Here is a 22,954-nt window from a genome sequence, read left to right as displayed (position 1 = left end):
ATAAATTAGGAGGCTGGATTAACATATATACACTACTATATATAAAATAGCATACTTGTTCTTAGTTGTATTGTCTTCATTTGTAGCACTGCTTAGGCATCTTGCTCTTCCCGTATGTTTCTCAACCCTGCCCTTTCCCTCAACAGTCATTTTGAAGACTAACTTGAAGTGTTGTGATCTCACACCCCAATGTCCTTTTCAGCACTTGATTTCCGTTTTTAATTTTGTCTATTTCTAATTCTTCTTCCAACTAGCTGTGTAAATGTGGACAAGTCACTGTACCTCTCTGGTCCTAGTTTTGTCTGTAAAATGGGCACATTAGGTTGAATCTAAGGTCTATTTCACCCCTGACGCTGTGTCTGGTACAGTGCCTGACATGTAAACCGAGGTGAATGGCCAACAAAGTCCTTGCTCTCATGGAGCTTATAGTCTAACAGAGACAGAGACTGCAAAACACAAATGAATATAAAATTACACCATTTGATAAATGACAAGACAGACTGAATGGAGTAGGTGCAATGAAGGAGAAAAATGAGGAGTGTGAGCTTGGAGGTCTACTTAAATTATAAGGAAGGTCAAGGTATGAAATATTAATTTGCCATATGAATAAGAGGGGGAAGGATATTTGAGGTGAAGAGAACAGGATTATGCAGAGGCTCTGAGGTAGGAAAGAATTTAATGCTTAAGGAGCCAACAGTAAGCCATTGTGGCTATAGAGTAAAATGTATGAAGGAAAGATAGAGATTTGAGATATATTTATGAAACAAAAGCCATCACCCAGAGAATTATCAGTATATGCAGGTGGCTCTAAGTGTTTAAGGTGTCAGCCAAGGCTTTGGTAGTGTAGCATTTCATACCAAGTTAACACAGACTCATAGTGGCAATAGAGAAAGTAGTTTCTAGAAACAAGTGGTTTCCTTTCTAATAGGAGATGGGAAAAGTCTAATAGCCCACTGCCTTAGTCCCAATGTCAGATGCCAGTAGCCTGCAATACCTGGCAGGTGAAATTCGTAAGAGGGATAATTGATGCCCTCAAAAACCTGCCTAACCAAGCTTTGTGCAACGTATTTTGGGAGTCCACCAGCAGAGTTTGTGTGCTGACCCATGCTGAGACTTGTTTGGATTGAAGGTGTAGTAGCTAGGTAGGGCGTGGAAAGACGCAGCTCTCCCTTTTCACCAGAGGCTTTTATATGCTAGGTAGCTCCTAACTTAGTGCTTTCTCCTTCTCTCCCTACCAAAAGAAAGTCATTTGCTTTTAGTCCCTCCTGTATTCTACTGGCAGACCAATGTTCACATGCAACTTTGATCATACCTTCCCCCACCTGAGAGCCTACAATGACTTCCCTTTGCTTGTTGTATCAAGTTCAGAATTCATATTAGAATTCAAAGCCTCAAATGGTCTCCAGCCTTTTCTCATTTCAAACCCCAACTAAGAATAGACTCCAGTCACTTTGACGTCTTCAAGACCTAACCCTACCAACCTGAGTAAGCCTTCTTCCTCCAGCCCAGGCTGACGCTTTCTTGCCATGGAGTAGTGGGAAAAGCTGAATGACCTCAGACAATGGACCCAGCCCTTCTAGTAGATCTCCAAGAAACTTTCTTATTTCAATACTTAGTGACTTTTTGTCTTTATTCATTCCTACCAAGGGTCTTCTTTTATTGTCTCATGCTTCCATGCCTTCTCTGTGTGCTTTAAGACCCTAGGATCAGGGACTTAGTCTCTAGATCTTGTGGATCAAACCCAGGGCTGGATAGTTAACTGTGCTGCAGTAGAAAGAACAGTAGTTTTAGAGTCAAATTGATCTGAGTTTGAATGATAGTGCTCTGACTTACCAGTTTATGACTCTGGGCGGGGATGGTGGGGTTGGTGGTTACCTAACCTTTCTGAGCCTCACGTTTCCTATTTTTAGGCTTCTGCATTGGTTTCCTCCTTTGCCAAGAGGGGTGGTGACATGAAGGAAGTGCAGTATGTTGGCAGACTTTCCACTGGGAATTTTGGAACAAGCAATTTAGTGGCACCCTGGTTCCTGTTTTTATATTCTGAATGTAATGACTGGTTGCTAGAATTGGAATGAGGAAAAAAGTCTGGCATAAGTATGCCTGGGAAGGGTTTTGTTCTGGAGAAATGTGCCTGAACCTTAGAGAAAAATGATCCATTCTATAACAGATTATTTATAAGCCAGTATTCTCTTGACTCTGTAGATTTGACTTCTCTAACAGTATCTAACACCAAACACCTAAGGTATTTGATGAAGGTATCTAACCTTCAAAAATCAACCTCATTAGAAAAACAGTCAACTGTACTCAAAAAGTACATTTGATTTTTGGACAGTAATTTGAAGTCATAATTTTTCCCAGTAATTTGATGGTGCGAGTCATGATTTTAATCTTCACCTTTCCTGTCCTGTCTCCTTCCCCATGCCTTTGTGTGCTTGGGAAAACTGAGATGCACAGAGATTGTTTTGATATGGTGAGATACACACCTCAAGTCTTTGTTACGAATTTGAGAGTCAGCAGCTCTAGTTTAAATCCCAGCTCTCCTGCACTCCCTGCCTCACAACCGGCAAGTTATTTTACTTCTCTGAGCCCGTTTCCTCAACTATAAATGAGATGATGATTGTGACAACTCAAGCACAATGCCTGGTTCATAGTATGCAATCAGTGACTCTTGGTTTCTTTTCCCAAGAGAACAAAATTTCCATTCCAAGCATTGTTTCATTAACCTAGTCTGTCTTATTACAATATTTAAGTGTCTGGGTATTATAATGCATACGAAATACATATGAGATGTTTTAAAATCACAGTGTCTTATACTCAGAATTATCACAGAGCCAATAAGAAAGAAAAATAACATCGAGATTTCTCACATTCAGCAAGTCAGTTTGGTTTGACGATAGCACAGTATTTGAGTCATAAGTGTAAGAGACAAGACGCTCAGTAATTTCCAGGTTACAGAAACTCTTCACCTGCTTCTTGGTTATGTTTTCATTTCTAAATCCCACCTGCATCTTAATTACACACCTGTCTTTAATCTGAGGGAGCATTTCTGCCAGTGAAGTAGGGGAGCAAAGCTTTCTATACTAAATGACATCGTCTACCCTGGGGAAATGATTGCTCCTGCACTCACTCACTCGCTCACTCACTTTGTATTAGTTAGTACTGCAGGTTGCAGTTGACAGATCCCCATCTGAAATTAGGGAAACCTGTTGGAAGGGACATCTCTCAGAATGGCTGTGCTCTTGAATGGACTTATGAAGAGTCGGTCTTTGGGAACAATTGGAATCAGTACCTTGAATGCCACCAGATTCTATTTTTCTTTTCTGTGGACTTCTGATTCACTGTTACCATTTTGTGTGTAGACTGGTCATGTTATTCTTTTGGTCCATGTGGTAGAGGGTCTCTAGTCCAAAAGTTTGGAAAAGAGACACTGTGACAGTTTGTATAATATGCCCATCCTGGATCAGCTGTGACCAGGAAGGCATGCATGATCATGTAAAGACATGGTGGCTCCTTCAAGAATTATATGGATGAAGTGGGGTGAGGAGAGCAGCACAGAAGCAGGGTCCTGAGCACAGAGTTCCAGAGATGCCCACACACCCATTCTGCCGTCTTAGGTAGAGGGATCTTAGCTGGGAATACAAAAAATATTCCTGAACTGAGGTTGCTTGCAGCCAAGTGATGGGAGATTGCTGTGCAATCAAAGAAGTGCAATAGAATGATGCTGGTTCTGTAATAATGGATGTATAGGTTAGATAGGAGTAAAGAATAGGTGGTCAGTTAGGTTGGATCAGACACAACTAGCTTCTGTTAGCAGTTGATGGCTACACATTGGGCACTTTGCAGACTCTGAAAATACTTGAGCCAAGTTGAATTGTTATCTGGGGACTAGGTCTAGCCTTGGCATTTTCTGAGTATAAAAGTCCTGTGCTTTGTCATTAAGAGGCCTCTTCATCAGAGTGCCTTTTTGAGTCATTCAGTGAGATTTTTACAGAGAAAGAATTAAGGACACCTTGAGGTTTTTTGGGTTTTAGCCACTTGTCATGTTCTGTTTTAGAGAATTCATATGATCTGAATATTCATGCCCTTTGGTAGCTCCCTAAACTGGTATTAAAAGACCTCTGATAAGAAAGATTCATCAGTTTGTTTTACAACTCAGGTGGCCTGGCACTAAATGCTTGCTAATCACAAATTCCTTGCTTATAAGTCGATTGTCACTGGGCCTAAGAGCCTTTGCCATAGTCCCCCATCCTTTGCTCTCGTAGTGACCTGCAGTCCATTCAGAAGTGGTCTTATTATCATCCTTCAGTTTGCTTTTTCAGGCAGAACAAACTAATCCTTTTCCATCTTCTATTACATAAGGTCGGCTTCCCACATGTTATTCCACTAATCCAGTATTTGCTCCAGTCTCATCATCTTGGCTTTGCCTTTCACATTCATATTTTACCATGGCTCTTATTGTCCTTAGTTCCTTAATTTCTTCTCTCTACCCTTGCTTGCCCTTACCATTATTTTTAGTTAAACCTTTTATTTTGAGATAATTATAGTTTCACACAAAATTATAAGAATTAACAGAGAGATACTGTTTACCCTTAACCAAGTCTTCCCCAATGGTGACATCACTTTGCAAAACTACTATCCAGCATCATAAACAGGATGTTGACATTGATACGGTCAAGATATAGAACAGTAGCCCTAAAGCTTTGATTTTTAGGTTGCTTCTCATTATTCTTGTCCGTACTCATCTCTTAGACCCTTCTCTCCTTGCTCTTCTCACTTATGTATTCATTGTCCCAGGGATTTAACCAAATCAGATTTAAGGATCTTATAAGACTCAATTTTCTCTTTGATAGGTTGGCTAGATTTCATGGTGTCAGAGTTTCTAGGGATGGCAACTTGCATTCTCTAAATTATTTGCCTGGAATAACTATATGGCTGTCTCAAGGTGGCCTTAAAATTCATGTGAGGACCTGGTCTGCTGTGAGTTAATTTTGCCTCAATTTCAGGCAGGTCACATGAGGGTGAAGAGTGTGTGGGGGCTGGTATGGTACTAATCCTCTGAGACTTAAGAGCCCTAATCAAAGGCACTTTTCCCCCCAAAGGACAGTTCTGCACAGAGGATGTGGACGAGTGCCTGCTGCAACCCAATGCCTGTCAGAACGGGGGCACCTGTACCAACCGCAATGGGGGCTATGGCTGTGTGTGTGTTAATGGCTGGAGTGGAGATGACTGCAGTGAGAACATTGACGACTGCGCCTTCGCCTCCTGCACTCCAGGCTCCACCTGCATTGATCGTGTGGCCTCCTTCTCTTGCATGTGCCCAGAAGGAAAGGCAGGTAAGGCCAGCGGAAGAACAGAGCTGGAAATGAGGGAGAGGGCTGGTGAGCAGTCGGGATTTCTGCCTCCTTCTCTTTCATCCCTATCGGGGTATGTCCTTTTAATTTCCATCTGTAGGAACATGCCTCTCAAAGATGTTCTTCTGGAAATGTAATTGCCAGCCAAAGTGCTGTGAAGTTAGTCTTCTTCCTTAGGACTTTTGGCTCTCAACTCTGTGTACCTCAGTTTTTCATCCCCCCAAAATGAAAGTTAGCAACTATTGCCTTGGGAACATCTATAGCCCTCCTTAAGATTTTAAGCTGAAAGGCAACTCCGAAATTAAGATGAATTTCTCAGAAATTAAGGCAAAATTACTCACAAATGGATGTAGGCAGTTAATTTTAAGAAGAAATAATCCATTTACTCAGAAAAAGTTGGCAAGAGGGAAACAATTAAGTGCATTCCAGCTCTCCATATTGTCCTCTAAGGGAAGGTTTTTACCAACTCCAAAGTTAACATTGCTCTAGCCTTTCAGTTTAACAGCTTCTGGTTCTAGGAATAGAGCGATGAAGGGAGGAATGTGATGGAAGGAGATTGCTTAGTGAGAGAACTTTGTGCCTAGCAGTTTTGAAATGTTCTTATATCTCTGCCTTTCCAAAAGCCCCACCTCCAGCTTTGTAGAAGAAGCCTTAGTCACCTCTTCTTAAGCTAATTTCAGACTGGAAATTCCAGTTCCCATGTGAACTATGCAGAACATGGGGCCTAGTAATATCTTCAGAGTCCTGAGGGCACTTGAGCCAGGAATGTTGACACTATTAAAAAGCTGCCCGAGTACAGGCTGATGACTTTCAGCTGGTTTTTTCTTCTGAGGCTAGTGAGATGCAGGTGGCCCCAAGATCATCAGGTAGCATGATCTTGGGAAAATAGGTTGCCTAATAAAACATAGGATGTATGTTATGTTTGGGACATAGAGTAAATAATTATTTGTTGTTTCTCTGAAATTCAGATTGAACTGGGGGTCCTCTGTTTTTATTTGTTAAGCGTGACAGCACAATGGGAAGTACATCTCCCTTTTCCTGTCTCCATCATCTAACCATCTCACTTTATGGCCTCACTTGATCTGCCCTTGGGGAGGGGCCCAGCTAAGGGCTCAGGGTCAGAGTATCAGGGTTGTCTGCAGAAGCTGCTTGCTTTGCTGCTGGCTGCAGCGTGTCCCTGGGATAGGGCCAGGAAATTGCCTCTAAATCTTCATATTGGATTTTGATGTGCCAATCATAAGGTTTTCCCTCTTCCATGAAAGAGAAAATTGTTCCCCAAGGAAGGGACATTTTCTCTTTCTTCTCCTTACCCCACCCTGTGACAGGTCTCTTATGTCATCTGGATGATGCATGCATCAGCAACCCCTGCCACAAGGGGGCACTGTGTGATACCAACCCTCTGAATGGGCAGTATATTTGCACCTGTCCACAAGGCTACAAAGGGGGTGACTGTACAGAAGATGTGGATGAGTGTGCCATGGGTGAGTACACAGAACCTTTCCGATTCCTCATGGTGTCTGTCGAGCTCAGCAAGCATTTAAGCTGAAGCGCATTTTACTCTACGAGCATGTTTCACCCAAACCTCGTATCTCACCTGTTACGTGCCCACTGTTCACAGCTAACCTTTCAGTGTAACCATGTATTCTATTCTGGGAATTGAAATATATAGAAGGTTTGTACTTGACTCTTAACATAAAGCCCTACCTTAGTGACAGTTTGGGCATAAGAACAGTAGAGACTCACAAGAGTTGAGGTTGTCCTAGTTTGTCTTTCTTTCCTTATTTCCTCCCTTCCTCCCTTCCTTCCTTCCTTCCCTCCCTCCCTCCTTCCTTCCTTCATCTTGTTTATTTATTTACTTACTTTCTTATTGATTGATTGATTAGAAGAAAATAGGAAATTGAGAACCAGATTATTAAAGACCTGGCCCTAATGCTAATAATCTGACCCACTTCTGTAGTCCACATTTGTGGACACTCCATCAAGTGCTCTGATCCTGGTGATTGGTGCTTGTGTCTTCCAGCCAATAGCAATCCTTGTGAGCATGCGGGAAAATGTGTGAACACAGATGGTGCCTTCCACTGTGAGTGTCTGAAGGGCTATGCAGGGCCTCGTTGCGAGATGGACATCAACGAGTGCCATTCAGACCCCTGCAAGAATGATGCCACCTGTCTGGATAAGATTGGAGGCTTCACATGTCTGTGCATGCCAGGTACGTGGGCCATCAGTGTGTGGGATCTAGACAGGAGGCACTGCACTGTGCTTCTCTTAGGCAGAGCACTCAGTATAGTGTGGCAATTCCATAAGCTCTGTTACCATTTAATCCCCCGCTAAGGGGACCCTTAAGGAGTAAGGCCATCTTAGAATTCTTAGATCTATGGAAAGCAATCCCATTATGTCAAAACCCAGATACATGTGAGAGAAAAATTCAGAAGATTTTTAAAATGCAAGTATACTTCGATTTAATAAAGGATTTATCATAAAAATTCTTTAAATAGCAAGCTTTCCTTATCCCCTGATATGTTACAAATAGCATACCATTCCATTTATAGAAAATAATTTTACCCATAGTTGTATAGGAACTTGCCATTTATCTCATAGTGAGATACACATGCTTTGTTACACTCTGGAACTCTTCTGCAGAGACCATTGCCTGAATCCTCAGACAGCACAGCTAAACCCAGCTTAAAAATGACGGCTGCCAGTGGCTGCTTTGCCTGCTTGAGGGTGCTGGCCTCTCTGGCCTTGGCGGGCCTTCCTGACCTTGACTTGCACCCTGAGAGGAACAGCATCTCTGACGCAGCTGGTCTTTAGGAACTTGGACTGGGGACCCTGTGGACCTGGCACTGTCCTGAAAGCAAAGCCTGGACTGATCAGAGAATGTGGTTCAGTCTTTGTTTGCATGCTAGGTCTTACCAAGGTCTTTGGAGGTGACCTCTTCCCCCTCTCCACAGAGACGTGGATATCCCAGAATATTCCCCTGTCTGGCTGATGCGTACAGTGACTGTTTCCAATCATAGCAGAGTCCTCTTTTCCCTCTGCAGAAATGTTCATACTCATAGAGGATATAGTCATCTTTGCAACTTTGTGCTTTCTTGGCTAGAACACGCCTTTGTCTTTTTCTAAGCCACTTGTGTGGTCCATCTTGTTCAGGTTTCAAAGGTGTGCATTGTGAACTGGAGATAAATGAATGTCAGAGCAACCCTTGCGTGAACAATGGACAGTGTGTGGATAAAGTCAATCGCTTCCAGTGTCTGTGTCCGCCTGGTAAGTGCCCACCACCTGCCCCTGTTTTCTTTGAAAGCACAAAGCTGACTGACCACAGGGAAGGGAGGAGGGAGAGAGAACGTGTGTGGGCTGTACATGAGGAAGTCATTAAAGTGAGTGCTTCAGGATAGGAGTGTGTGTGTACAGAAATGGGGGATTTGTTTCAGCTAGTGTATCTTCCAAATCCTTTGTGGCCAGAAGTCCAAGTCTATTCTGAATGGCCCATGACCTCTCTGTCTGTGTGTACATTTGGGAAAGTTCATACCTCACGGAAGCCTTAGTTCTAGGTTATTCAGGATTTTATTTTTTCTTGTGGGTCATATTCTTGAAACCTTTCTGTGAGATGATTATTTTTAGACATTTCACCCATGGGTACAGAAACAGCACAAGGCAATTCTTTCCAGAGAACGCTGTGTCTCTCCTTTTGCTCCCCAAAGCTGTTGTTGAAGACATGCTAAATTTTCTGCCAGAGTCTATAGCCTCTCTTGTTTCTCTAGAGAGGAGGTCCCAGTTCCTCTGAAGCCACATTCACTTGTTAGGGGGCTCTGCCTATAACCATTCAGTCCCTACTTCAACGAGAAGTGAAATCTGTGCTGGGAAGAAAAAGGTAGAGAGACACACAGGTACCTCTGATGCCCTGAGCCTCACCCTAAGTTATCCTAGTTACCTGTTGGGGAGAATAATTCTACATTTGCTGACGCACGGGTATAACCCCTGCCAATAACAACCCAGTTCTCTTTGGGCATCATTCTCATAGTAAGGAAGACATAGGATAATCCTTTGACCTGTGTCATCGCTGTACCCTTTTCAGGTTTCACTGGGCCAGTTTGCCAGATCGATATTGACGACTGTTCCAGTACCCCATGTCTGAACGGGGCAAAGTGTATAGATCACCCAAATGGTTATGAATGCCAGTGCGCCACAGGTAAGAATTTTTCACTTCTTATTCCCCTGGTAGGTCTGCCTGAACAAAACAGGAGACCGTCCTCTTCCAGCTGCCCTGCCAGGCCAGTCCATTAACATGGGCTGCTCTGGATTTAGAAAGAGCTTCTTCCAAGCCTCTTTCTTGCTGCTCTCACTGTTTCCTCTACAACACCCGCCTCCTTCACCACAGTCGTGGCCTGGCCTGGACATTTCCATTAGGTGCCCCTGTCTTTCTGGGGCAGATTTTGGCAACGGTGAGTTTCCAGCTGGCTTGACCTACTCCTTTGGAAAAGGGAAGAGTTCCAGTTGAAAGCTATTTTTCACTGGGGCTTCTCAGCAGGAGACCTGTCTCTGTGTTTCTTGAGGCAAGTGATCGAACAAAGGCCCAGAAATCTGGGGGCAGTGGTGTGCAAGTGCAGAGGTTTTCTGCATAAAAGATGACTGATGCTTTGAGAGTTGGATGTGTATTTGAACAGGGGAGGGAGCTCTGTCTGGGAAAGTTTGGATCCTCTTTCCTGACTTCTGCTACTAGGGTCAAAAAGAATGTTTACAAATATTCTACATTTCTGATCTGTGGCGACATTTCTAATTTGGGAGTGGATTTGAATAAGCCACATGTCCCTTATTACACATTTGCTTCTGCACAGACCATCATTGTGTAGAAAAGGACTAGAAATTAGTAGAAAAGGTGAATTCCCAGTTTCTTTTTTCATCTGACTGTTGAAGAGAGGAGTTATGAATATAATTCAAGATATTTTTTCTTATTTTAGAAGATGGATTCTTAAAGGATTTTAAGCATCATGTGCATGATTTTTTTTTTGTGATCACAGAAAAGCAAACTAAGTCATAACAATAAACACAGAGAATTACTATTTCAGTAGTATTGGAACATTACCAGTTATTAGGCCTACTTAGAGAGGGCCCTGTCAGATGATCCACTTAATTTTCTTCTCTTTTCACGAACGTTTGTCTCTGGTTGTGAGGTTTCAGGTTTTGTCTTCCTCTGGCCAGATTATGCTTGTGGAGAATAACCTTCACTGGAGAGAATTTACAAACCTTGAACTCATGTTTAAATGGGAGGAGAGCCCTCTTCGAGTCTTTTAAAAGGATTTAATGTTGAATAAAGGAACTTTTATTTGTCCCTTTTCTTTTAACTGTCATAACTTGTTCATTCATTTTATTTAACAAGTATTTATTAAAAACTTACTGTGTATGCATAGATCCCTGGGAGGTTGAGAGGAACAGAGAAAAGTTCTCTGTCCTCTCAGGCCAGAATTGGGAAGATAAGGTACATGAAACCATTAATATAGTACCTGTATATGCAGTTGGGCTTGGGAGGAGAGGAATATAGAGGTAAATATATTAAGGAAAAATATTGAGGGCTATTCCTCACTGAAGTCCAATATGAAATGAAGATGCAAAGTGTCTCTGCAATGAAATTATTGATTATTTAGAAAAAGCGATTTGAATTCTACAAATCTGACTTGAAAAACTTTATTTTAAGCAAAACTCTCTAGGCTTGCCTTATAAATCAATGCAAATACTCAGTTCCAACTGCTCATTGCCTGCAGTATGAATTGTTTAAGACTTGGCATGTGTAGGATAAGTGGATGCCGGCTACATTTATGTTCAGGTATGCAATGTCTGCCTTGGATTTTAAGCATCTTTGGTACAATTTCTTCCAAGGATTCACTGGTGTGTTGTGTGAGGAGAACATCGACAACTGTGACCCTGATCCTTGCCACCATGGCCAGTGTCAGGATGGGATTGACTCCTACAGCTGCGTGTGCAATCCAGGGTACATGGGCGCCATCTGCAGCGACCAGATAGATGAATGTTACAGCAGCCCTTGCTTGAATGAGGGTCGCTGCATCGACCTGGTAAATGGTTACCAGTGCAACTGCCAGCCAGGCACATCAGGTAAGCCCACGCTGTACTTCCTTTGGAGTTTTCACTGTTTTTCAGAAACAATTTACGCAGATGTCCCAGACTTTCTTGGCATATGCTTAGATACCTAAAAAATAGTCTTGATTCTGAGAAGCTCAGCCAAAGCCACAGCCAGAAACGTCTCAGAGGCAGATGGCTCTAGCCAGTAGAGAAATTAGAGACAATAGCTTTGCAAAGCTGGTGATTTTGTGTATGTGTTTTTCATTAAAAGGGGGCACACCACTTCAAAAAATTGAAATTATTGTTTAAAGTTGAAAACCATCTTGCCTTTGTGGCTTGATTTGATTGTCTTTTTTTCTTTAACCTCCACCTCAATCAGGTTAATGAAGTTGGTCCTCCCTCCCTCCCTCCTTCCCTCCCGTTCTTCCAATAGTTTTTCCTCTGTTTCAGAGTCCAGTATCTTTCATGTGACACTTTTCTCCTGATATTTTTCTCTGGTGGGCCTTGGCCATTTGGCGGGGGGGAAGCTAAAGGAGAGGAGAGACTTTGCAACACGTTCCATTGTCAGTTAGAATGCAGAGCTGCCATTTCCCATCCCAAGTTCCTTGCTGTTTCCTGACTCCAGTTGAATGACTGCTTGTTAGTCGTGAGGGCATGCTGCTCCTTGCTGGGGAAATGTTGAATTGTTTTCTCAGGCAGCAGCATCTCACAGGTTTCAGTAGATCCTGTTTTATTTATTCGAGGAATATTTATGGTCACAACCGTGGTTAATGGACAGAGAAGTTCTGTGTCCCCGATCAAAGGAAAATATATTCGTGGAAGATTAACTAGTGTGTGCCTTTGTTAGAAGGGAACCTGCCAATACGAGGAGTGATTTATTGAGAACTCATTCTCCATTTAAGGAAAATGGCCTGTGTAGGGGGCAGAGGTGGGGGAGGAGGTTAGCTGCCCTCATTTCATCTTGTTATTTCCAAATCCATTTCTTCAAACTTGTCAAAGGCCTGGTCTTCATCCAGGAACTCGTACATGCCAAGTTTGAAAACAAAGTCCTTTTTGAGTTGCTCAAGCATACGAGAAACATCCCATGCCTTCCCAGTTGAAAATGCCTTCCCCCTCCCCACGTTTAGATAACTCACTAAAAGAGCTGAATAGATCTTTGTGAAACCTTCCAAAAGCAATTTGCTTCCGGGCTGGTCCCCCGACATGAGAAATTGCAGTACGAAAAGAAATTTGAGAGATTTACAAGCAATTGAATGGATGCCTTTAGAATGGTGGGGCTGTTTTAGGCTTTGCTGTCGTTCCCGTTACAACAAATGTACTGGACACCTGGGTGAGTGGTGGGCTGGCAAGCACTTTGTTTTCTCTGGGACTATATCATTACGCCGGGTTGGGTCAGGTGTGTTCCCTGGGGAGGACAGAGAAGTCAAGGTGAAAGTAGCTGTCAGTGAGAAAGGCAAGCAGTGAATATCAGTGGTGTGCAGGCAGCATAGAGAAGGAAGGCCCTGGTTCTCTCAGAAAACTGCCAAATCCATTCCTGTGGCTGTCTGGAGAATTAAAGCAAAGAGATGCAGGCAGCATAAAGAGATCTTGGCCTGTAATGGGTGGAGAAAGACCTGGCATGTACCAGGAGCCTGGGTGAAAGGATTCATTCAATCAATCATTATGAATAGACTCTCAAGTTCTAGAATAAGAATCCACAACCCATTCATAATATAGTCTGAGTTGGTAGGTTGGGGTTTGGATGAGTGTGTGGATAGAGGGATGCTTTACAATTTGCTGGTTATAATTGTGGTTTCTCACTCACTAAGTACTTAAAGTGCAATACACTACCCAGAATCACTTTTGATGCCTTTTGATCACTTTTGATGCCTTTGATACCTGTGATCTTAAGTAAGTTTTTTTGGGTTTCAAGTCACAGAAACCACCTTGACTAGCTAAAAGAATCATCAACAAACAAGCAAACAACAACTACAAAACAGACAAGCAGAAAGAATTTTGTGAAAGCACACAGAAGTATCTCACAGATGCCAAGTGAGAATCGAACAATGAGGCTTTGGGGGGATGAGCAGGAAGTAAGGGCCACATGCAGACCATAGGTCACCCAGTTCATGTTGCAACGTCTCAGTGAGATAATCTCATTGGCCCAGCTTGAGCTGGGTGTCTCTTCCTGCTAGAATGAAACATGGATTTGGGGGCAGAGTCACATTGGACCTCCATGGCTGTTTGGGGCCTGTCGTGGTCCATTGTGAGTAAACGGGGGTTGTCCAACAAGGGCTAGACACATCTCCTAAAGGTATCCATTTGTAATCAAGGAATATTGAAGCCTTGCCTCATCTGTGGCTAGTAAGGCAGTATAGCCTCATTAATCACAGAATGACCAGTATGGTGTGGTGAAGTGTATGGAATCCAGAGAGCTGGGTTCACATCCTAACTGTGCTGACGCAATTGTGCAAGTTCGTGATAAAATGGGTGCAACACAACTTGATTTGGCAGTGGAGTGAGGAGAATAAAGTTATAGAACGTAGGAGGCAGAGTACTTGGCTCATGATAATGGCTCAACAAATTGTTAATGTAATAATTATTATCAATAAATATTAATGTAAAGTGTGAGTGAATAAAAGCTAGGGCATTTTGTTGTGGAAGTTTCGTTTATTAGTTTATATCCTAATTATCAGCCTTTATTTTTAGACTTTTTAAACTACCAAGATATTCTTCTACTATGATACCCAAACACATCACGAAATTCATGTTAAATAAATAATGAAATGTCATGAGTAGTTTTAGAGAATAATGGTAACAATAGTGATTGGTGTATCTCTACTATTTAGTTACCCATATCTACAATTAAACCTGCCTAAACAGAGCCAAACTCTACCATTCATCTGAGGAACAGACCAGGAGGAAGGCAGCATACCCCAGGAGGGAGTTACCAGACTCTTTATCCTGAACTTTAGCCCATCACAGGGACAGTCAGTATCAAGCTTACAGTAGTAGATACAAGTTCCAAAATTCTAATTTTCATGTGAAAGCTTAAATTTTATCTTTGGAGCACAGTACTGTCACAGTTGTTTTCCTTGAAATGGCAGGTTTATTTCTCTCACTTAACGTTTGCTACATACTTAGGTCTGAATAGCCCTGGTTTGTCTGTCAGTTGTTCTTTCAATTAAAATGGGATTCTGTGAAAAAAACAACTGTTTCAGTTCAGTACTCAATCACACAACTGCTTTTCCTGGAGACAGCTCTGAACGTTGGCATGCCACAGAATTACTTTATGTTTATTTTCCGTTTCATCACACAGAACAGTAGAGGTATACTCAAGGGTCAAGGTATAATCAAATTATAAAGTTAATAATTTTGACGGCTTCACCAAAGTCATTCTTAAGTGAAACTGTCTTTTTGTTTTGTTTTAACTGAGTACATGGAGGTGAAGAATAAAAAGACCACTAGTACAATTTGGTGCCACTGCCTTGATTCCTGTTAAGATGCCAGCAGTCCTACCCCCATTGCTTTTGCATCATTAGTGCAAATTCCAACACAGTGAAAACAACAAATAGTGGCTTAGTATGGTTAATATAATCATTTTGACCTCATGATGCCCCTGATGGGGTCTGGAGGACTGCGCTTTGAGAACTGCTACTTTCCTGTATTCAGGGTTGGCTGGATACTCTTCATATTTCTTAACACCTAGCATCACAAGCAGAGATCATTGGTATTTTCTGTGCTAATATTGCATGGTTTCTCTTTGCTTTCATCTTTGCAGGTGTTAATTGTGAAATCAATTTTGATGACTGTGCAAGTAGCCCTTGTGTCCACGGAGTCTGTATGGATGGCGTTAATCGTTATAGCTGCGTCTGCTCACCAGGATTCACAGGTAATGCTCCTTTTTGTTGGGTGACTCCTCCGTCAGCCCCATCACTTTGGGAAAAGGGCATCTAAAGGAAAATTACTTTTCAAATATTTCCTATTTCTTTGTCTCTTGGAAAATTAGAAGTTTGTTTCTTGCTTCTCTGGCCCAGTTTTCTACTTACAGGGCTTCCCTAAACTGTAACATGAAACTTTTCATTAGTTAGGGTTTTTAAGCCATGTGTTTATAACTACCTGAAAAGAATTTCTTTTCAGGCTTGAATTATATAGCTTTCAAAGCCACCCTTATTTTTCTACACTTAGTAATGAATACTTTCTGTAAAGGCAAGGCCAAGGTAAAATTCTATGAAAACACTAAATGCTTTTTTCTGAGTACTTCCTCTTATGGAGGATTGTTGGGTAAGGCCAAAACTTGGGAGGATCAAACTATTTTTGGCTAGCACAGAGAGGTTTTTTTCCTCTCTCGGAGGAAGAAGGTAAGTGACTAAAATAAAATTGGTTATAATTCTTCTTAAATTATAAGCAGCTAGAACATTTATACACACACCATGTGTGCACACACACAAACTCACATGCATCTTCTCTTTTACCTCTTTTGTTGCTAATAAGATTACCTTTATCTTTTACCCTCCTGATCAAAAAGTGCTAGAGGTTACTGAGCCTCTACTGAAGGCTTTTACTGACACATCCGTTTGTTAATGGCACCATCAGAGAGCATATAATGTGCCTGTCCCATTCTTTCTAGACAGTGCCACATAGAAGCAGGCACTTACATAATGATGTTACCATTTAATAAATACCATGTGGTCATTTGCAACCAATGTGAGAAACTTCCCATGGAGTTCTTTAAACTATGATGTCAAAAGGCCATCAGAGCCAAGTGAAGAGATACCTCTTGCTTGCCGGAAACTTACCTCTCTCTGTATTTCACAAGCCTTTGCACTGCTTGGTGTGATTGTGGACATGAGAGAGGAATGTTTATGGCCCACAGGGGTCACCGTAATCTCTGTTCAATGGAAGATAACTCAGAAGACAGGTGTGGTGAAAGCTCTTATATCTAGTGCCCAGCACTGCTGGTATAGCCAGACGTACTTCTGTGTCCTGAAACATGGTACTCCAACATTAAGTGACAGCCAACTGAATACACAAAATTTCCTGCTAGATAGAATGACATATGCATTTTTCAAGGCTTTATTTTGAGCTAGGCATTAAATTAAGTGCCTACCCTCATTGAATTGTCACTGCTATTATTATTTCTACAGTATTGATGAGAAACCCAGAGCTCAAGAGAGCTTAAGTAACAGTACTAGTGCACTGCGGCCAGCATTCCACCCCAGGGGGTCCTACTCTAGAGTCCATACTCATTCTCACCTCACTGGGCAGCCTAAGTAGGTGCCTGCTGTGGTTTCTTTTTACATTTGTAAGCCTTAGACTGGTCTTAAATTTTTTGGAAATGTCAGTGAATCATATGCTCTCTCTTTTTAATATTTAGCAAATCAGGAAGGTCAAAGAGGGAGGACATAGGCTAAAAATATTCTAAAATAAACTTAAGGTGTAGCATGAAACTGCATAACCAAGAAATGGAATGTTTTGGTTACTGGGTGGTACCCTGTTCTTGGAACAGTTTTCTACAGCTGTTTTTCCTATTTGTTTTTTTAAGTCAGTTGCTGAAAATATCAGAGACAACTGTGATATATACTCATGACCTGTAAATATGAGCTGTTTTAGTCTTGCCTTTGTTTTATTTTAATACTACTATTTTTTAATTACAATTTTAATAACAGCTTGAACAGATTTAAGGGAGTTTTTTTTTTTTTTAAGACTAAATTCTCTGTTCTCTGCAGACCTCTTTATACTAAATGATTGAATAGGAAAAGTAAGAAATCATGTGGTACTTCTGTAGAATACTTTCCAGTTTTATAAATTACTTTTTCAGTTTCACCTTGATGTCCATTATTTTGCTGACTTTTTATAACAGTCCATGAAAGTCCATAGGTTGGATATGAAACCAAAAGCACAGGTAACAAAAACTAAAATAAACAAATGGGACTACATTAAGCTAATGAGCTTCTGCACAACAAAGGAAACAATAAGTTGAAAAGGCAACCTACAGAGTGGGAGAAAATATATGCAAACAATGTATCTGATAAGGGGTTAATATCCAAAATATACAAAGAACTCATACAACTCAATAGTAAAGAAGCAAATAATCCAATTAAAAATTGGGCAAATAACAAGAAAAAGAATTCTGTAACTATGTATGGTGACAGATGTTAACTAGACTTATTGTGGTGATCATTTTTCAATATACGCAAATATCAAATCATTATGTTGTACACCTGCAGCTAATATAATGTTCTATGTCAATTATACCTCAATTAAAAATGAAAACACATTAGTCAGGAGTAGCTATACCCAGTTTTGGAAAATATTATTGGAAAATACCCAATAATTTCCAGATAGAGGATATTGGCAATGTTCACTCTAATTCTCAGAGCTACATGATTTAGCCACAGACTGATTGTATTTTTAACTTGTAAATCATTATTTGTATTTTGAAATCCAGTATCATCTGAAACAGGTGAGGTTCTGAAAGCTTTACAATCTACCAAACCCTAGTGATTTTCAAATAACATTTGAAAGGCTAATCATGAGTAGCTACCAATATAGCTAATCCTCATTACAATGTCATTATACAACTATATAAAATCACCAAAATACAATTTAAAAAATAGATGCGAGGTTTACAGTCTTGTCTCTCTCTAAATCTCTTACAGTATTTTCTAATCAGGAGTAAGGTGTATAAATGTTTATAAATTATAAATTTATAAATGTTGAACATGCAATTGCTTTTGGTTCTCCAGCCCTTAGTCAAGCGAATAATGGCGTATCCTGAACAGGCACCCTGCTAAGCACGAGGAGAGTGAGGAGCACTGAGTTGTGGCAAAGGTGGTAGAAAATGAGATCATGCCTTTAAAAAGATTTAGAGTATGATCCGGAACCCAGACTGCATTCATCAGAAACATTCAAAAAATGTATAAATGATGAAGGAAAACAAATGTTTAGAATAGGGGGAAAAATGGGCAAAGGACCTTCTGTTTCCAAAGAAGACATACAGATGGCCAACAGGTACCTGAAAAGATGCTCAACGTCACTAATCATCAGGGAAATGAAAAAACCATAGTGAGATAATCACCTCACACCTGAAAGAATGGCTGTTCTCAAAAAGAGAAGAGAGAACAAGTGTTGGCAAGGATGTGGAAAAAAGGAAATTCTTATACACTGTTGATGGAAATGTAAAATGGTACAGTTATTATGGAAAAACAATATGGCAGTTATCAAAAAATTAAAAATTGAATTACCATATGATCCAGGAATCCCACACTTGAGTATATATCTGAAGGAACTGAAATCAGTATTTCAAAGCGGTATCTGCACACTCATGTTCATAGCAACATTATTCACAGTAGCCAAGATAGTGAGACAACTTAAGTGTAAATCAATGGATGAGCGGATAAAGAAGATATGTTGTGTATATACCATGCGATATTATTCAGTCGTGAGAGGGAAGGAAATCCTGACATTTGTGACAACATGAATGGAATTTGAGGACATTATGTTAAGTGAGATAAGTCAGACAGAGAAAGACAAATACTATATGATATCTCTTATATGCAGAATATAAAAAAGCCAAACTCATAAAACCAGAGAGTAGAATGCTGTTTACCAGGGTCTGGACTTGGGGATAAGGGATTGGGGAGATATTGTTTAAGGGTACAAATTTGCAACTACTAGATAAATAAGTTCTGGAGATAGAATGCATAGCATAGTGATTACAGTCAACAGTACTGCATTATAAACTTCAAAATTGCTAAGAGAGTAGATATTAACTGTTTTCACCCCAAAAAGAAATGATAGTTATGTGAAGTGATAGAGGTGTTAGCTAACTCTGTGGTGGTAATCATATTGCAATATATAAAATATATCAAACTAGCACATTGTCTACCTTAAACTTACACAATGTTATATGTCAGTTATGTCTTAATTTAAAAATTAACAAAACAAAGAAAGCAGATAAGGAAGTTTTATTATCCTCATTTAACAAATAAGGCAACTGAAAGATAGAGCTTGATGTGTCCATGGTCTTAGCTAGTGAGTCACACTGCTAGGACTGTGAGTTCCCAGAAGGCAGGGACCTCCCTAATTATCTTTTTAGCCAACATTTTCTAAAACAGTGTCTAGCACAGAGGGAACACCTAGAAAATGTTGCTGAATGAATGACCAGAATCACATACGGAACTTCTGACATCCAACACCAGACTCTCGAGTCTGGACTATACCATGCTTTCATTCATTAAATACTAATTTTTTGGGCATCTACCTACAAGATAAGAAACATTGGCTAATTTCTCATTCAGTAGTTACTGAGCTCAACAAGGCACATAGCCTTGTGCTGGGTGTTTCTGATGCTGGGGTTTCTAACGCTACTTTAAGCATGGGACCTTGCGAGTGAAGCAGCTGTCGGTCCACCAAGTAGACTGCACAAAGACGTACTTAACCCTCTCAGCTAAAGATGACTTGAAAATTGATTCTGCAAAGAGCTTTAAAAGCAAATGAAGGAAATGTGAGAGGAGTGGCTTCTGAGAAGATTCTTCCCAAAAAAAGGACAGAAAATGAAAAGGCTTTTTCCTCTCATTCTCCACTGGATTGCAGGCTGAGGATAGTGCTACACTTGAAGAGTTCTGGCTCTTATCTTGGTGCCAGTGGCAAACATCAAAAAAAAAATCAGAGGTTGAAGCTAAGAAAGTAGTATTTTAAAATAAGTTATTAATAAAACACTTAAGAGGAAAATAGCAACTACTACCAGATTATGGGTTTTTACCTCAAAAACCACCAATAATGGTTTAGAGAGCAGTGGAGGGTGAAAAAATGTTAATACCCATACTTTAAAGGGGTGTGTATCTATTTCATTTGGAATTTCCTGTTCTAAATGCAGGGTTGCTCTTTCTTAAATGAAAATGCCTGTTTTTATCTAAATGAGAAAATTGTCTTCTTAGAAATTTATAAATTCCTTCATAGCAGTTGCTTGTTGCCACTCATTTACAGAATTATGGGTTATTTTAAAATTTTATATCATTTTGGAATATATAGTTAAATCTCACTTATTCAAAACTTAACAAAGCAAAACTCTTACGTAACTGGCATACTTTATTCCACTTAAAGAAATAAATGTGAAGGTTATAGCAGACATCTTTTCAAAGTACAGTCTTGGATATATTTTAGAGGAAGAACATATTCAGTTCAATTTCATATATTCTGAACATTTACATTATTATTTGATGATAAACTACTAATATCTACATCAGAGTTTCTCAAAATGTAGTATTTGAATCACCTACATTATTTAAAATGTGGTTTTGGGGCTCTAAGGATCTCCTTTTAAAACAAGTACTTTTAGCAACTCTTTTTGCACATTAAAGTTTGAGAACCACTGGTCTAGATTGAGAGACCCTGGATGGTTTTCTCAATGATCAGAGAACAATAAAATTATGCTTAGAATACTCTTCTTCCTGAGGCAGAAGATGGATTAATACAACTCTAAAAGTGAAAGTAAAATGGCTTTTCTTTTTAACCAATTTAACCATTAAATTAATAGTCTACTCACGAAACATTCCTGTTAATTGAGATTTACCATATATAGAAATGTAAGAGATTGACTAACTGAAAAAATGAATGCAGTAAACCAGCTGAAAGCAGTGATAAGGAAAGCTCCTTTGAGAATACTCCAAACAGCAACAAGAGGAGCGGCCAACCTTGGTAACATTTGATGTTCTCTTTGAATCCTTGTAAAGTTTCCCCATTTCTAAGATGGAGTGAAGAAATGCATGTCAAAACACTACAACACTGTTCCAGCATTTTGTTAGCTTTATTATCAAAGCACAGTGCCCTTTGCTCCTTCCTTGCATGGCACTAAGTGCTGTTGGATGTCTTATTCCTTAAGTCTTGACATGCGGTGCCCAAGGCATCTTATAGCCTATGAAGATGAAGGTATCAACACAATAGATCTCATAGTTCTGTGTCTATTCCCTAAGCATTTTGTATTTGACAAAAACTGTCTCCCTTCTCTACAGGGCAGAGATGTAACATTGACATTGATGAGTGTGCCTCCAATCCCTGTCGCAAGGGTGCAACATGTATCAACGATGTGAACGGTTTCCGCTGTATATGCCCTGAGGGGCCCCATCATCCCAGCTGCTACTCACAGGTGAACGAGTGCCTGAGCAATCCCTGTGTCCATGGAAACTGTACTGGGGGCCTCAGTGGGTGAGTAGCTGTCATGTATTAACAGTTTCTTATTGACTTGTGTCAAGCCAGTTGAGTTTTAGTATTGGCCATACCCTGTAGAAGTCAGTCAGGACTTGAGCTGAGACTTCGCTGAAGATTTCGGTAGTCTGCGTCATAGTCTTCCGAATCACCACTTCTTCTCTACCTTCTGTGACTGAGTAGGTGGAAAATAAGGAGGAATGTCTCTTTCCTCATGTGGGTAGTCAGCACATGGGAGGAATCCAGGGTAATTTTATGAGTCTTTGGCAATTGCACTTTTAGTACTTATTGCAAGATTGAGTTCTGAGGGATGTTCTATTTGATTTTCCCTCCTGCTTAAAAAAAAAGCCCAACTCTGTTCTATCACGGTACCAGTGGGTGCCACTGAAGTAGATCTGGTCTCAGCTAACTTTAGACATGGCCCTGATGAAATGTTCACAGTTCGCAAGCCCCTGAGAGTTGTATAATGTGTTGGTAAGTAATTTTCTAGAGTCACAGAGTGTGATGTTAGGTTCCATGAGATAGTCGTGTACTCTTGCTGTGCTTGCCAGAGGACAGGACTCTGGGCATTACCGTTTGCCATGCTTACAACAGGTGAAAGAACGAAGAGTGTATTTAGAGGTAAATAGGAAATCAAGTTATTTCCAAGATGAATTAACCCAGTATTCCTGTTTCAGAGTATAGCAGCCTTCAAAGAATCCCAACCCATCTACTTTTTTTTAAAGGATCTCCAGACTAGGAGGCTATTATCTCCTGATACCACATTCTAAGTGCTAATGATGTTCAGATTGTGAACAATGTGCATATATTTCAAATACCTTCATTTTTGTTCCTTTTCCTGCTCAGTACCCTCAGTGCTTTCTGGGGGCAGGGATTCAGGTCAGAACAAAGCATGTCTCAGAAGTCAGACATCCCAGGAGCTCTTCAGAGTGGCTTAGTGTCTCTGATAACTACCCTACTTCCTGGGTGTCTGTTTTACACCAGAAACAAGTGATCCTAAGGCTTGCGTTACTTTTAGTTTATATAGAAGAAAAGAAACTGCAGATTTATCTGTGTTAATGTGTCTTTCAATTTGTCCTGATTTGTTGTACCAACCACTGTTTACATATGAAAACTCACTATACTTACTTAGTTTCTCTAGCATGTTTGCGGGCCAGGAAGGTGTGTTTACTGAATACTCCAGATGGGCCCACATGATTCACATGGTGACCCAAGTATAGGTCCATAGAGGATCAGAAATGAGATTAGCTTACCCAAGAGTTCCTTGGTCCTTCATTTTTTCAGAATGGTGTATTTCAACTATGACTCAATTGTACATTCGTCCCCCAAAAGTAAATAAT

General features: G+C 40.5%; 1 protein-coding gene across 3 annotated transcripts in view; it reads left to right on the top strand.

Moving 5' to 3' along the window:
- Nucleotides 1-22,954, top strand: part of NOTCH2 (notch receptor 2) — a 182,036-nt gene that overhangs the window by 114,615 nt on the left and 44,467 nt on the right. For all 3 annotated transcript variants that reach the window (XR_005019250.1, XM_036846441.1, XM_036846449.1), the window contains exons 6-13: nt 5,100-5,333; nt 6,677-6,832; nt 7,372-7,560; nt 8,502-8,615; nt 9,427-9,540; nt 11,226-11,459; nt 15,187-15,297; nt 21,422-21,614. Coding sequence is in view for 2 of the 3 variants with exons in the window: in XM_036846441.1 (XP_036702336.1) it covers nt 5,100-5,333; nt 6,677-6,832; nt 7,372-7,560; nt 8,502-8,615; nt 9,427-9,540; nt 11,226-11,459; nt 15,187-15,297; nt 21,422-21,614 (1,345 nt within the window). In the remaining variant the exon portion in view is untranslated. The remainder of the gene's footprint in view (nt 1-5,099; nt 5,334-6,676; nt 6,833-7,371; nt 7,561-8,501; nt 8,616-9,426; nt 9,541-11,225; nt 11,460-15,186; nt 15,298-21,421; nt 21,615-22,954) is intronic.

Source organism: Balaenoptera musculus, chromosome 1 (genome assembly GCF_009873245.2).
Source record: "Balaenoptera musculus isolate JJ_BM4_2016_0621 chromosome 1, mBalMus1.pri.v3, whole genome shotgun sequence".
NCBI classification, from domain to species: Eukaryota; Metazoa; Chordata; class Mammalia; order Artiodactyla; family Balaenopteridae; genus Balaenoptera; species Balaenoptera musculus.
Note: the sequence above shows the minus strand (reverse complement) of the source record. Positions and strands in the feature narration are given on the sequence as shown.